General features: G+C 34.6%; 1 protein-coding gene across 1 annotated transcript; it reads right to left on the bottom strand.

Annotated features, from left to right (window-relative positions):
- Positions 1 to 6,000: 6,000 nt before the first annotated feature.
- Positions 6,001 to 16,127, bottom strand: LOC128552043 (uncharacterized). The gene is made up of 8 exons (XM_053533042.1): positions 15,946 to 16,127; positions 15,526 to 15,654; positions 15,102 to 15,187; positions 14,019 to 14,407; positions 10,349 to 10,473; positions 9,945 to 10,077; positions 7,787 to 7,986; positions 6,001 to 6,306 (listed from the first exon to the last, which is right to left on the bottom strand). Exons 2-8 carry the CDS (start codon positions 15,589 to 15,591, stop codon positions 6,115 to 6,117), a joined length of 1,191 nt encoding a protein of 396 aa, XP_053389017.1. The 5' UTR covers positions 15,592 to 15,654; positions 15,946 to 16,127; the 3' UTR covers positions 6,001 to 6,114.
- Positions 16,128 to 16,259: the final 132 nt, after the last annotated feature.

Below are 16,259 nucleotides of genomic sequence, written 5' to 3' on the forward strand. Positions count from 1 at the left end.
GCTCTGTCTTAACTCGTCCACATTCGCATACGGGTACTTTAATCATTTGCTTTTACCAACGGCGTAGATACACACATTTTAAGACACCGTGTACACCTATCGTTTACGGTCGGCTAAACCATTGAAGATCACTGTATAGTGCAGCAACACAACACCGCTAAAACAATATACAATCAAAGTACTGAGAGGACTGATGGGGGCAATGATTTGCAGTTTCAAGACTTGATGTAACCTATTCATGTCAGGGAAGTACATGCAGGCATTATGTAATGCACTTGTGTGTAGCAAGAAATGGAGTGGTCACAACTTCAAGAGTGCACAATAATAAAATTTATTAACTTTGTGTTCAATACACTTCTATATTTTGTTCAAAAGGTAAAGATAAAAAATCTAGTCTTGTTCAATAGCAGCTGTTCATCGACAAACAAAAACCTTTTATTGCCAGGTTTGATAAAATGAAAAAGATAAAGCTATACAATGTATTTCAATTTCTTCAATACTTCTTTTTGCACTCTATGTCCTGACATCATGTGTTCTTGACAGTCTATTAGAAACAGGCAAACTTTGTAACACTTTATGAAAGTTTGGAAAGAAGGTCAAAATATGCCAATATGTGAAAGTTTAAAGGAACAGGATTTCCTTGAACTGACATTGAAAAAATCTAGGCTATGTTTTCTAATGTGTACAATACCAATAAGCATCATTTTAATAAGGAGTCGTCATTAGTTAAAACACAAACACCTGTAAAAAAAAAATTTGTATACATCTACCCTTTTTCCATTCCAACTATTGCTAAAATTCAGTAACTGTTTTCTTAAAAACATAGATGATATATGATGCTATTATTATTCATATTGTTTGTTATGTTTGTTGATCAAAATAACATTGTCTTTTACAATTTTATGTTATTAAATGTACACCTGTATTTCAAACTATCAATATCATGATATAAGAAATACATTAAACACTATGAAAACCGTGATTTGTCATATCAATGAACCTACCGAACTGGCGTATACAGTTAGGTTCGAGTAAATTAGGATACGAAACGCCCGTGGAAAAAGAACAAGATTTCTGATGGTTCTGCCTTCGAATATCACCATCAGAAACCATTTGCAACCTCAGATAGATGAAATACATTAAACTGGTAACATAAATGTATAGCTGCAGGGATAATTACCAAGAAAATGAGGCCAAAATACAACGGGCACCTATGGCAAGTTATCATCGCAGAGTGGTGGATTACCTCCCATAGCAAAAATTACTCGGTCTGAAAAATGATGAAATACGTATATGTACACGCAATTATAACGTTAAACGATAATTTTCCTGCAGATAAATACCAGTTTGATCAGCGTATATGGCGTTTTTATAAATAAAAATCTGGGAATGAATGTTTTCTTCGGTCCTTTATCAAGGATTTCCCGAACATTATAATTATATTAAACACGTCATATACACAATGTTCTGATCTTTAGACTAAAGAATCGGGCACATGTTCAGTCTGGGAAATGCTGTACTTTTCCAGAATAAGCGCGTTTCTATTGGCCCTATTGTGAGGTCGGATTTCAGGAAAAAGTAAAAAAAAAATTCTTTCCTGATTTGCGGTGGCGTGGTAGTTCCAATTGAAATTACTGAATGCCCGCAAAATTCTGATGCCATAACTTTTGACAACATCTCCATGGATTCAAGCCTTCCCTAAATGGCATGTGTATTCAGGATGCTCTCTCCAATTCACAGTACATATCCATATCGACGCACACTTTGCGAAATCTGCTATATCGGCGGTTTCTTTGCGTCGGCACCGGCTATTTTTTTGCTATAAACAGCGCCCAGGTTGGTATGGGAGGCGAAAAATCGAGCTGCCATCCATGATCATAGGTATGCTGCTCAAAATAAGAAGAGCACGGAACATAAGATTGTCTTTTCTATATTTTATAGTGTTTACTTTTTAATTATCAGCGATTTTGCTCGCAACTCGATGAAATTTGTTGATGGTGTACTGACATGGAACACTAGCCCGACTTTTTCCACAGTCTTTAACCAGTTTTTGCTTTGATATCATACCAAGCGCACTATTTGTATTCATTTATCGATATTCTTCCAAATAATAAAGATAAATAGGCCGAAATGTAAATGGAATTTTTCAAAACCACTTACTTTCGGTTTTATCGTGGCACCGGCGGTCTCTCTGCATACCAGTTTTTTTTTCATTTCTTTCTTTTATTTTATTTATTTTTTTTTTTTTGATGCACAGGCAGGCTCTCTGCATTACGTACAAAGAGGTTCTAGGCTAATGACTAACTGGATACATTATAGCTTAATTAATTTGGTGTGTTTATCTGACTTTTTATAACTGCCAACCTGTTTATAGCAAGGAATCGCCGGTGCCGACACAAGAAACCGCCGATAAAGCATATTTCCCAAAGAGCCCGCCAATATGGATATGCACCGTGCAGTTGTGTATTAAATTTTAGTAACTATTTGAAATTCAATTCATTTTTATGCAACTTCTGTGGACAAGACATTTTGATTAACGATTTACAGCTGATTTCGAGATCAAAATATATAATTATACATAATAAACAATCATGAATAAGGACGGTTCGACCAAGTACATAAATATGCCTTTAAGCTTGAAAATGTTTTAATAGTTGGTGTAAAACAGAAGTAATCTGTTCATAGTTGATTTTACGAATTCGAACAATGAGAGAAAAAATCTACTCACGATTATTAGATTAGATAATAATTATAAAAAGTCAAACTGTCAAATTATTCCCCCCACTCCCCCTCCCCCGAACCAAATAAGTCATAAATTCAAACTAACGAATAAGTAATGAATTTTTTCTACCTATTCTATTTCAATTAAACCACTGTTTTTTATTTTATTTTTATTATTATTATCTTTTATATAGTATTAATTTTTATAAATAACATATCTCTTGAAAATATTTTCTTAGACATGAGAAAAGTATTTCATTTCAGCACTCTATTTTCTGAAATAATATATTAGAGATAACACCTGCACAGAAAAGATATTTTAACAGATTGCAAAGATAATGTTCTGTGTTCACTTCATACAGTTTCACAAAAGTAAAGCAATATATCTATCGCGAAAACAGTATTTGTATCTCAGTGTGTAATCTTATTGTCAATATTGACACAATTGCGGATTCATCGAGAGCCTCGTTTTGGATTTCTTTTCAAATCAAGGGCGATCAAGGCGTATCGACTGTAAAGCTGTTTATTGGAAGGACGTATAGGATGTTGCCGCATATTTATAGATTCGCGTACTGATAAACGGTACTGATCGCCGCAAACTGATAAAGTTGCCCTAAAAAATAATGACAATGGTGCTGAAAATTGAAACACAGTCTATGTACAGACTTCAAATTTAGCTGATCTCTTCACTACTTCCGCGTTTTTCCGTAGCCGAGAAATAAAAAAGTTGAACGCTGCAGAGTAGTCTCCCCTTAATTTTCAATTTCAATTGCTATATATGATAAATATTTGCACCCATCCAACATCTTTATCAGCCTTGGAAAGAGATAAATGTTACAATGACTTTGATCTAATGAATTAGCGGTATGATTGATTTGAATCACTTCTTCAAACTTTTCAGTGACTGATTTTCCTGACGGTGTAGGGATTTGTACAAAAAGTACAACTTGCGTTAAAGAAGATAAAATACAAAACCTTTTTTGACACTTTTAGTTCTATTTGAAATAGCTAGTCCACGGTTAGCATTTTGCAGCCACTGTCTCATACAAGTATTTACAGATCTCTAATTTGTTAGAAGCTGTGACATTGCAAATTTAGTATAATCGTCTCAATTTGAGAACGTTTTCAGCGTTTCTCGAGCCAGTTTGACCCTATTGGCCCTTCGCTCCTCGCTTAATATGTGAGGAATCCAATGGGCGCAAACCCTTGTTTGATGAGATTGTCACGAGTTCTCCCCGTTAACATCCCAAGTAAAGACGCTGTCTTGGACACCGTGTACCTGGCGTCTTAATCAATCGGACGTCTAACTGCAGCAGTGTTCTTTGTTGTCAATGCTGTTTGGGCCTGTTAGGACGAGCCCTGTCTGTAACGACTGTCTGACCATTTATTTTAAACTCTAAACAGTTTTCTCTGATCCTGCAGACTTTCCATAATTATGTACATGCAGTATGCAGTTCACTGGGTATCTGTCATGCATATTTTTCTAAAGAACAACTTTCTTTAATATATTGCCTAATTATAGATTGATGTCTCGTTTACTAATAGTCTATAAGACTTCACCTAAAACAACACTAAATATCTCTGAAACAGTACAATAGTTTCCAATAAAACTTAGCGGGATTAAAAAGGAGTCAGTCATGTATCATCCATGTAGAACACTAGTTTCTTGTGTGTCAAACTTCTACGGACACTTGCAATGGCTCTCGTAATAATATCAAGCGTATTGCGTCTTACATTGTGCTCACCTGAACTTCGTTTAGGGCGAGATATTAGTATGGGTTAACGGTACGGCTTCCATCGTTGGTTGCCAATCATCAGTCATCCTTCGTCCTGGCTTAAACGACTTAGTCCGAATCACCCCATCACAGCAACACAAAAATTATTATATATTTTCTAAATTAATAACGAAACCTCTTACATAGTTATAATGTTCTGTACTTTGCTTTCTAAATTTCATAAAAAAATGCACCAAAACACAAAATATGATAAACATCTGAGTAATGAATGACCAAAACATCTCACAAAATGCATAATATTGGATACTCTCTTGTTAACATTAGAATGTATAAAATGCATAATAGAGTTATGGTATAAATCTCTACAAAAGACATAATAAACAAGTTTTCATAGATTCGAAGATTCAACGCTATATTCTAACAGATTTGAAGAAAAATGGTAAAAAATACGTATCACAAAAAAAAAAGATACCAGGTTAACAAGGATGGTTATTCTGGCAAAAGCAGATGGCATTAGAAATGGGTCTCAGTTGTAATGACGTAATTTATCTGTCTCCATTTGAAAAACAGAGACTTTTCCACTTGATATGTTTTAATTTATTTGCTTTTAACACATTATATTGCCAGTGCCCTGCATATATTCCGGATTTTTGTCACAAGCCTTTTTATTAATTGAATTTAACAGTAGTTTCGAAATTCACGCAATTTCACATTACTGATGATACTAGTATATAATGGCGTTAGCTTTCATTATCAAAGTAACCACCTCGGTAGCATAGTGATAGAGCGCCCGCTTCGAGTGCAGGAGGTCGTGGGTTCGATCCCCGGCCGCGTCATACCAAAGACGTAAAAAATGGTACTAGCAGCTTCCTCGCTTGGCGCTCAGCATTAAGGGGATAGTGCTAGGACTGGTCAGCCCGGTGTCAGTATAATGTGACTGGGTTGGGTATCATGCCACGTGTCTACGGCGTGATATTCCAGTGAGGCAGCACTATAAAGTTGGGCATTGTGCTCACTGCTACAAGTAGACACCGTCGTTTATATGACTGAAAAATTGTTGAAAAAGACGTTAAACCCGAACACACACACATTATCAAAGTATAACGCTCTACAAGAAGGAGATATTCTACAAGTCTTCACACATTAGGGCATTTACTTTGAATCACTAACGTTTGATTAGTAGCAAAGTTGTTCCGTGCATTTCATTAAAAATTAAGGATAAATATCAAACAGGGAATGCCTCGTTCCAAAACCGAAAACTCCTCAAAACTAAACCATACAACACGCAGAAGTGCATACATCTAACAAACTCACTCACATATACAAAGCAAACACACGAGGACAAAACAAACAAATAAAGAAACACAGTGGGGCACCGCCTTGGAACGGTCATTGTCAAAAACACCACTAGAGAGCTTAAACCGGTTTATGGTGCGCACCTAATCTCACTCTAATCTCTAATATACACAATGGAAACAAAATATCAATAAGCATACGCCTTGTTGCAGGCAAGAGATAGAGTAATATAGCTATATTTTTTAATATCTTGAAAGGATAAATCTATTTACTTTAATAGCATGGCACGTAAAAACAAGAAAATAATCAAAATGCGTGTTGCAGTTCATAACAACAATGGCAAAATATAGGTTTCCTTGTCCTAATCCCTTTCTTTGGGAAGACTGTTCCTTATTTCGTCTTCAATATTTGTGAAAAGTCGCTGTTTGCGCGCTAGGCGCTCTTCGTTGGACATTTTATTGACTGGGTACTTCAGAAAATCATACAACTGTTTCATCTGTAAATCGCTTTCATTTCTGTAATTCGTGCATAAGCTTTCAAACCAACACCATTCCTGAAAGTATGAAAGAATGCATTTATATGAGGTATATCTAGTTTGTAGACCAACACAAGCATTAGATCTTTAATAAGAGCTGCTCCTATTTTATTTTAACAATGAACTTGCGCATGCTTTAGTTGATGATGTAAGGTTTGCCCCTTTACTAAAACTGATTCTGAATAAGTTTTGTTTTATTTTCTGGTCCTTCGGAATCATGCAGTCTATCAGATCTTAATGTGTCATAGAGTTCCACTTATTGATAAGCCGATGCTTACGGCGGGTGAGTGGTATCCATTGCCTTTCATGAACATTATTAAACTGAGTCTGCTAATATGTTTTGTAGCATTCTGTCTTAATACAGATTACTTTATGTTTTGTAGCATTTTGTCTTATTACAGATTATATTATGTTTTGTAGCATTCTGACTTATTACAGATTACTTTATGTTTTGTAGCATTCTGTCGTATTACAGATTATATTATGTTTTGTAGCATTCTGACTTATTACAAATTTCATTAGTGTAAAAACCCCGATATGTAGTAATAATTTATAGCCCTTTAAGTGACACATTGTTATCAAATATAATCCAGTAAAAAGAAGAACAATGTTTTTGCAGAAATATAGTTATAATGAACACCTGTAGGTACTGTACTGGAGGTTTTGCAGATACGTTAATTAGGACAAAGTTTGGCATTGGAAGAAAAGTTTTCCATGAAATCAAATGTAGATTAGATTCATGTAAATTTCTGGAAAGTCGCCAAAGTCTACTTTATTTAATCAAAGAGTTAACGTTTATTATCTTTAACAATTTGTTCAAACGATTTTACAGGTTATATAACTATGCTGCAAATGGTGGTATCTATAAGGCAATCCGACTACAATCACTCTAAAACCATTCCCTAAGTTATAATTGGGTATACTATATAACGCGGTATTTATTATGTGAAAATCTATCAGTTAAAGACTACGGTGAGGTGCTTTTCTCTACTAACGATTTGCTTATTAAAGATGAACTTTATTAAAACTAACAAATACTTAGATATATTTATTATTTAGAATATTGACATAATTATAATATGTAAAACTAGTGTTTAAGTATTGGAAGAGAATACACATTTATTAAAACAAGATTATTTGATATGACTTGAAGTAAGCCGCCTGATCATCCTTTCAGATTTCTACCAATACCACGGGTAAAAGGGTCAACTAAATGCATGTGCAACTGATATTCTAGTATGGAACCTTTTCATTTAAACACGGAAATATTGACGTCACCTCGACATATTTTTGACGCCATGCAAACGCACAGATATATTACCAAATTTGATCTTCAATTTTATATGAAAGGCATTTTGGAATCGAAATGATAAATTACTAGGAAATAACTGCGTGGCATGGTGGGTTCACCACCTTAAAAGTGGTTTTATCAAAATAGCAAAACAATTCAGTACTCGAAAATTTCTTCAGTTTTGACAAATAGGCCATATGGTCTTACCAAGCCTAGACTGTAGTTTAGTTCTATGAAGCTGAAAAGAGAAACATTCAGCTTTGAATGATCTGTAGATAGTGTTTCCAAGGTGACTTCCATTGCCGTTTTCGTATCGGACAAACAATTGATGAGCCTCCCAAGTTGTGTATCAATGTATCGCAGTTGTGCATATACTTCTCGCAGACTTTCTACATCTTCGAGACCGTCTGAGCATAAAAGATGAACGTGTATCAGTATTAATTATCATTCATTTTTTACTATCATAAATTATGATAAATTATAAACACAAAAACAGTCTGCTATCATTTTGCTTGGTTGCGGTCTTTGCTTTTAAAGGGTCTTATTACAATTTTAATTAACTCTCACAACAGCAGGTTTTAGTGCCATGTGTCGGCTGTAAAAGCTCTCCCTGTGTTTGAATTCAATATCGCTATAATTTCTGGCCCTCAGCTTTTCTATAACAGTATTCTGCACATTATAACAGCCTATGGGAGGAAGGGAGGGCGTGAGGGGTGTTGCAAATTTCATTGCCTCTCACGAACAGACTCAATCAAAGCGAGTTTTCTTTTATTATAAATCATAATTAAATCACCCGTTGGGTAAATGTATTCAAAACAAAATTGACCATTGCGTTCCAATTACTTCGTCAAAATCCTTTAAAAAAATAATGCGTTGAAAGTTGACCGCTGCTAAATTCATTAATAACATTTCAAAACAATGACAAACTTAAGTTAATGCAAGTTATTCTAAATGTGTTGGATAGTATTGTGACATACATTTGCATTTAATATCTTCTTAAACCTATTCTAAGCATTCTCTTAAATATTATTCAATGCAATGATAAGAACAGTTGAGGATATACGTGATATTTATTTAAGATATCCGTTTTTGAAAACTATTTATATCAATTTTTTTTCAAGCAAACTTTATCCCGATAATAAATACTTTTTCTGCAAAGCAGTGGCCGGAATTTTCCTTATTAATAATCTGAAGGAAGATACACAATAGCGTAGGGTAGTTATTTCAATTATCTGTTGAAGTACATATGGTCTGATTTTTTTAACTGTTACATATACATTGTATAATGAAATAAGTTACAATAAAAAATAAATGTTTTCAACATAACATTTTATTTTATGTAGAAAGTATTGTTCAAAACAAGAAGAACATATATGTTAGAATTCACAATTTTATAGTTTTTGACCCGTCTGTCCGTCTGTCGGTCTGTCCGCAATTTTCGTGTCCGGTCCATATCTTTGTCATCCATGGATGGATTTTCAAATAACTTGGCACGAATGTGTACCACAGTAAGACGACGTGTCGCGCGCAAGACCCAGGTCTGTAGCTCAAAGGTCAAGGTCACACTTAGAAGTTAAAGGTCATATTTCATGATAGTGCATTGATGGGCGTGTCCGGTCCATATCTTTGTCATTCATGCATGGATTTTAAAATTATTGGGCATGAATGTGTACCACAGTAAGACGACGTGTCGCGCGCAAGACCTAGGTCCGTAGCTCATAGGTCAAGGTCACACTATTTCATGATAGTGCAATGATGGGCATGTCCGGTCCATATCTTTGTCGTTCATGCATGTATTTTAAAATAACTACGCATGAATGTGTGGCACAGTAAGACGACGTGTCGCGTGCAAGACCCAGGTCCGTAGGTCAAAGGTCCTAAACTTTAACATCGGCCATAACTATTCATTCAAAGTGCCATCGGGGGCATGTGTCATCCTATGGAGACAGCTCTTGTTTCTAAATTCATCTCTTACTGTAGATGCACGATAAAACCAACTGTTTCTTTGCCATATTGTAACATATTTGTGTGTCTAAACAATAAAATGTTTTTTTAAATCTTAACTGTAGAACTGTTTGTAGATTAAACATGTTTTCCCATTCATAAAATTATTGAACTGAAAGAGATTTGTAAGTGACATTTATGTTTCTGTAATACTTATATAACCGTGTATTTATACTGACAGAAGACTTGAAAATCCAATATAAGTAAAATGTTGTTTGTTTGTTTTTCTGTGTTAGTCCCATATATCTCAGACATTTATGTTCTTTAAACATGCACAGTATAAAATATTTTTAGTATTAGAAAAATTCTGATCATATACCCTTAAATGCGTTATCTTTTTAGTAAGACTTCGAAACCGTACCTGTTTGCGCCACCGTCTTTAGCCTAACAAGGGCCCCTGTGTTACGTCTGTACATTCGGTCTATAACACGGGTTGCACGAAATGACACATTGGGATTATCAGAATCATAAAACAACTTCTTTAAACACTCCATCTGTAACATTAACAGTAAAGACTCAACAGATCCATACCTCTAGCAATAAATATAATAATAATGATAATAATAATAAGAAGAAGAAGAATAATCATAAGAATAATAATAAGAATAATTCTTCGAGGCACAGCAATAGGTATAACCCTTTTGAGAAAGTATTGAACTGACTCACAGACTTTATGCCTAAATCATTTTCTTACACTGATATATATTGAAAAATTTCTTTATTTATTTGTTACTTTATGATATATCAAATAAATATGATGCTCACTGATTCGTATCGGAACGTATCAAATACGTTAGGATGACTTCGCTTTCCGAATGCCGTTTCTCGTATTCCACCTGTCATCGCGGTCCTTGGTTGTAGCGTCGACACCAGTATGCTTTCATTGATAACTTTATTCCAATTTGTTTAGAAATAGAAAATGCAAATTATTTTATTACTTTTTATATCTATAGAAATATAATTAGATTGACTTATAAAAGTCAGATACAACCTGTTTTTTACCGTTTTCAATATACAAGGACATACGTACATTATTGCCGAAAATGTACTTTTGAATCCGGTTTTACACATTCTTGAACGATGAAGTGCTTCATATAAAAAGGCAGTCTGAAAGACAGCTACATCCCCCGCCGCTATTATGGATAGTGGCTCAAAACTTTGACCCTGATTGTGACCTTGCCCTTGAGGCACCATGGCTGACTCATGGATTTTGCAAATTGTCTTGATGAGGTGATCATTTGATCCAAGTTTCATAATTATCCTTCAAAGGGTTTGGGAGATACAGATCGGACACGAAACGGAAGGTTCAAACCTTTGACTTTAAGTTGTGACCTTGACTTTGAGATGACATGGCTGACTTATAGATTCTGCTCATAGTCTTAATAAGGTGATCATTTGACCCAAGTTTCATGATTATCTTTTAAGAGGTTTAGGAGATACAGAGCGGACACAAAATGGAAGGCTCAAACATTTTACCTCGTGTTGTGACCTTGACCTTGAGCCAACATGGCTGACTTGTGGGTTCTGCACATTGTCTTGATGAGGTGATCATTTATTCTAAGTTTCATGATTATCCTTCAATGGGTTTAGGAGAATCAGAGCGGACACGAATAGGAATGCTCAAAACTTTTACCTTGAGTTGTGACCTTGACCTTGAGCTGACATAACTGACTCTGAAAATAAGGTTTTGAAATACCTAAACAATCTTTGTCCAAATAAGGCGACAGGTTTAGACGGGATTCCCTCACGTTTTGTTAAAGACTCGGCCTCTATTATTGCTGGTCCACTTTCACATGTTATAAACTTGTCAATTATACAAGGTACTGTCCCTGATGAACTTAAGTCTGCTCGTGTAGTGCCTTTGTACAAAAAGAATGATAAGACGGATGTTGGGAATTATCGTCCAGTTTCTATCCTTAGTATTGTATCTAAGATCTTTGAGCGAGTCATTTATGATCAGTTAGAACAGTACCTTGTGCAAAATAGTCTTTTGTATGAATATCAATCAGGTTTTAGACATGGGTTTTCAACTGATACATGCCTTATTCACCTCACAGATTATATTCGTTTTCAGATGGGTATGGTTGTGGGTATGGTTCCTTTAGATCTACAAAAGGCGTTTGATACCGTCAACCACTCAATTCTTTTAATGAAACTAAGAGCATTGGGTCTCACAGAGTCCTCTATCAGATGGTTTTCTTCGTATTTGTCTGATAGACGCCAATTGGTCGAAATATCATGTACTTTGTCTTCTTCTGCCAATATAACATGTGGTGTGCCCCAGGGATCTATATTAGGGCCTCTGCTTTTTCTTATTTATGTGAATGACATGTCAGCTGTTGTAAAAAACAAGCTGCTTCTCTATGCTGATGACTCAGCAATTCTTGTGTCTGCCAAAAACAAGTGTGATATTGAAAATCTCTTAAGTCAGGATCTGAATATTGTCAGTCAATGGCTTGTATGTAATAAAATATCTCTTCACCTTGGTAAGACAGAATCTATTTTATTTGGGTCAGTACAAAGGTTAAAAAAACATGGTAATCTTGATATAAATTGCAATGGTCAAACTATTGAATCCAAATCTTCAGTTAAATATCTTGGTGCAACCATTGATCAAAGTTTGTCATTTGAGTCAGTGGCTAGGTCTGTTATTAAGAAATCCAATGCTCGGTTAAAATTCCTCTACCGTAAAAGTGAATTTCTCACTTTGCACACAAAAAAGCTCTTAGTTACATCACTTGTACAATGTCATTTCGACTATGCCTCTTCTACTTGGTTTAATAGTTTAACACAGGAATTAAAACACAAGTTACAGGTCACACAAAATAAACTTATACGTTTTGTGTTGAATTTAAATCCCATGTCACACATTGGAATTGAGCATTTTTCACGTCTTAACTGGTTACCAGTTTCAAGTAGAGTTAATCAAATAACTCTCTGTCATGTTTATAAAATAAATTCTAATATTGCTCCTTCATATTTAAGTGAACACTTTACCCCTATCAATACTGTTCATGATTATCCCACAAGGTTCAGAGCAAAGGCAAATGCCTCCCTTGATGGTACAGGTTTTTCAATGTCAGATAGTAAGAGATATGCTCTCCCAGTGGTCAAAGGTTTTGGGAAAAAAACATTTGCTTATAATGGTTGTTGTTTATGGAACAGTCTGCCACAAAATGTTAGGGATGCCACAACCATGTATTCATTTAAACGTAAGGTTAAGGAACATTTTTTAAGCTTAATATGACTTTTAGTTAGATTGCATTATAGATAGATTTTTGCATTGTGTTTTCTTACTAGTCAATCATTTTTTATACTAGTCAATCATTTTTAAGCTTAGGATTTTTATACAAACTTATCTTCGGGCATTTTTCTGTGATTATTTTTTTACTGTGATAAATTATTCTTCCTATGTCATACAATACTATATCTTAAGGACCACAATGGAAATAAGAGTTTATTTTAACTATTTTTTGTGTAATCCTTAACATATAATGTTGATTGACATGGCTATATTAATTCATACATGTTTGTTTATTGTTTGATTGTATGTTTTAATTATAAGTCGCCATGTAAATTGTACATTTTATGTTGAAATAAATCTATCTATAAATCTATCTATCTATCTATCTATAAGTTTTGCACATTAGCCTGATGAGGTGATCATTTGGCCCTAGTTTCATGATTATTCTGCAATGGGTTTGAGCGGACACGAAATGGAAGGCTCAAATCTTTGACCTTGAGTTGTGATCTTGACCTTGAGCCGACCTGGCTGGCTTATAAGTTCTGCACACCGTCTTGATGAGATGATCATTTAACGCAAGTTTCATTAAAATCCTTCAAGGGGTTTAGGAGATAAAGAGCGTACAGTGTACTTGGTATACCCCACCCCTAGGTACACTTTTAGAACGATGATCATGAACAACAAAATATATTAACCCATTTCAATCGCGCATTTTGCACCTAAAAGACACAATTCGGTAAATGGGTACTATGCATATAAAACAAGTGGCAATTTATCTTCAATCATGAACAAGTCACATTGTTTCAATATTTAAAATCGGAGTGACGCACCGCATATCTTTATGCCTAAGAGGTAACAGCAGTGTGCACATGACAGGCGAAATGTAAACAAACAATAATCTCAAAAGTGGACATGCGAAAAGAAATGAGACAATGTGATTGGCTTATGATAGATGATAATTTACCAGTTATTCGATATGCAGAGTATTCATTTATTGAAGTGCAGGCTTTAGATGAATAATAAGAGATTTAAAATGTCAGTTTATTTTCCCGTTGATGACCATGTTTCTTGTAGTATATATAGGGGTAGGTATATATAGGAGTAGAATATACCATGTACATAGATTTGTTTTCTTTCTGGTTTAGTGCCAGTGGATTTACTAAGTTCGTAATGTTTATTTTAACAGGATACCTTCATGTTGTATGATTCTCCCAGAGTCCTCTCCAAACGAGCCTTCACCGACCGCAGAATGTTTGACCGATATAACATTATATTTTGTATCTTGTTTGACCCTTCCTTCTTCATCCCGGACTGCCAGGTTGTCAATATCAGTTGTTAAGTCATCCACATCAGCTGACAGCTCTCCCTCCTCTGTATCCAATATTATTGACGTGTTTCTCTTGAGTTTCCTCAAATTTCCGTGCATTATTTGGTTCTCTTCAAGCAGCTCCTCTTGTGCACTCTCAGTTAAGTCTTGTAGCTGCTGCTCACGTAAGCGTCCTTCTTTCGGCATGTAGTTCCTTCTGATACGTTTACAGAGTTCAATATTTCTGTGTATGGACGTGTGCATTTGTGTGTAGCTGAAACAACATTTCAAACTCAATCCTGAATGCCTTTTCGATATATGTACATGTTGTACATAAATTGTGATTAATAAAATATTGCTTAAATCAACATTTTAAACGTAAATTGAACCATTTTATACAATCTTAATTAATCATTAGACACATTGAGAGTTCAATACTTAAATATATACTCTTCCTACCTTTATGATACTCCTAAACATTTAAACAAATTGCTCATTACACGTAAATCTACATGTTTAAAACTTCCAATCAGGTTGTTTCAAGAAACTTTTAACGTATATCGAAAAAATAATATCTTCTAAGATTGCATTGTCAGAATTTTGATATATCTGATGCACATTGGATTCTACCTGCGCACGTTCACTTAATATTTGTTAAACTTTGACGTTTAATGTTACCACAGGAATGATAGCTCAATTGTAGCCTACTGTTTATGGTACCAGCCTTTCTTAAACACTAAAGAGCCAAGGAAGTAGCTACCAAGACTTTTTGTGCAATCTACTTACTGTTATACTGCATAGACAAAAGGCGTTCAAAATGTGCATTGTTTTATATCGTTAACATTTTTCGTTAAATGGTGATAATGTTTCTCTTAAAAGACAAAGCTTTAACCATATTCTACATAGCCTATAATTTAAGGTGAATTAGCATGTTCATACACGATGAACTACTTTTCAGATTATATTACCTATGCTGCAACTCTTTTGTCCCTTTTTCCATTTCAGATACCACGGGCATGATCTCTTTCAATGCCAGTTCAAGCAACTTCGCATTCTGTTATTGAATGCCATAAAATAATTAATCACCAACTACAGTAAAAGCTGTGTTAAGCAGTCAGGCAAAGCAGTGATAGAATCTACCTGAATTTAGGCTTGATGGTAAATACAATCAATTATTCTTAAATGAATCAACAAATATCAGTGTTATCTGTAACGGAATTAGAAATATTTTATATAATTCATGCAGAAATAATGCATTGCAAGAAACTGTCTGTAGATAATTTGTGCATTCTAAATTTTAAAAAGATTACAAATTACTATCCGAATCTTTATTTAAAGACGAAAACATTATTTAAACGATTCAATCAAAGTAGCATCTGTTTTGATAATTACCTGTACAGAAATTGCATCAGACAGAAGCCACAGTTTTCCTTTAACGGTGTTGGCAAAATTTTGCATATTTCCTATTAAGGTTTTAGACGATACATGCAGTTTGTTAGCAACACTGGCTGTCCTTTCCACCTAATAATAAATATGTGCATTGTGATCCAACTTCTATAGCAAGTGAAAAAATGTACGAACTGTTATATAGTGTGAATTAGTCTTATTGTAACAAAGAAAGACAAAAACAGCTCATCCACAAAAACTATTTTTCGCGTGCTGTATTTGTCTGTGTACAATCTCTGGAAACAAAGAAGTCGTTTCTAAATATAGATACGTCGACATCGGATTCCTTATCTACTTATTACAAGGTAAAAGTCCATGTTTTTATACCTGTATAAGTAGGGCAAAACAACCTTTTAATGGCATTACCTCTTCAGCAGCATCCGGATGGTCAAACAGATGAATGTATGCTAGTTCAAGATAGTTCGCTATAGCTCTTTGTGCTCGATATAATTCCAGAATGGCGATCGTTCCGCAGACACTTGTACCAAAGCTCTTTGTTTCTCTCGGAATCTGATTTAAGAATTGAGTGTTTCTGTATACATACTTATATTAAGGAATGAGTGTTATTTACTTCGTTTATCAATTAGAACTAAATCTCTTTATAAGGCGTTATTTGTTTTGATGACATAAAAATCACATATTTATTATGAATATTTACGTCACAAACATTTAATTGTTTA

Source organism: Mercenaria mercenaria, unplaced genomic scaffold (assembly GCF_021730395.1).
Source record: "Mercenaria mercenaria strain notata unplaced genomic scaffold, MADL_Memer_1 contig_1974, whole genome shotgun sequence".
Lineage (NCBI taxonomy): Eukaryota > Metazoa > Mollusca > Bivalvia > Venerida > Veneridae > Mercenaria > Mercenaria mercenaria.

What these genes read in the sequence shown, in the direction of transcription:
- LOC128552043 (XM_053533042.1), bottom strand. Translation starts at nt 15,591, where the DNA reads ATGCAAAATTTTGCCAACACCGTTAAAGGAAAACTGTGGCTTCTGTCT. An exon ending in ACAAAAGAGTTGCAGCATAG is followed by an intron (nt 14,408 to 15,101) that starts GTAATATAATCT and finishes ATGTTGTTTCAG; the next exon opens with CTACACACAAATGCACACGT. An exon ending in ATACGTTCCGATACGAATCA is followed by an intron (nt 10,078 to 10,348) that starts GTGAGCATCATA and finishes TTAATGTTACAG; the next exon opens with ATGGAGTGTTTAAAGAAGTT.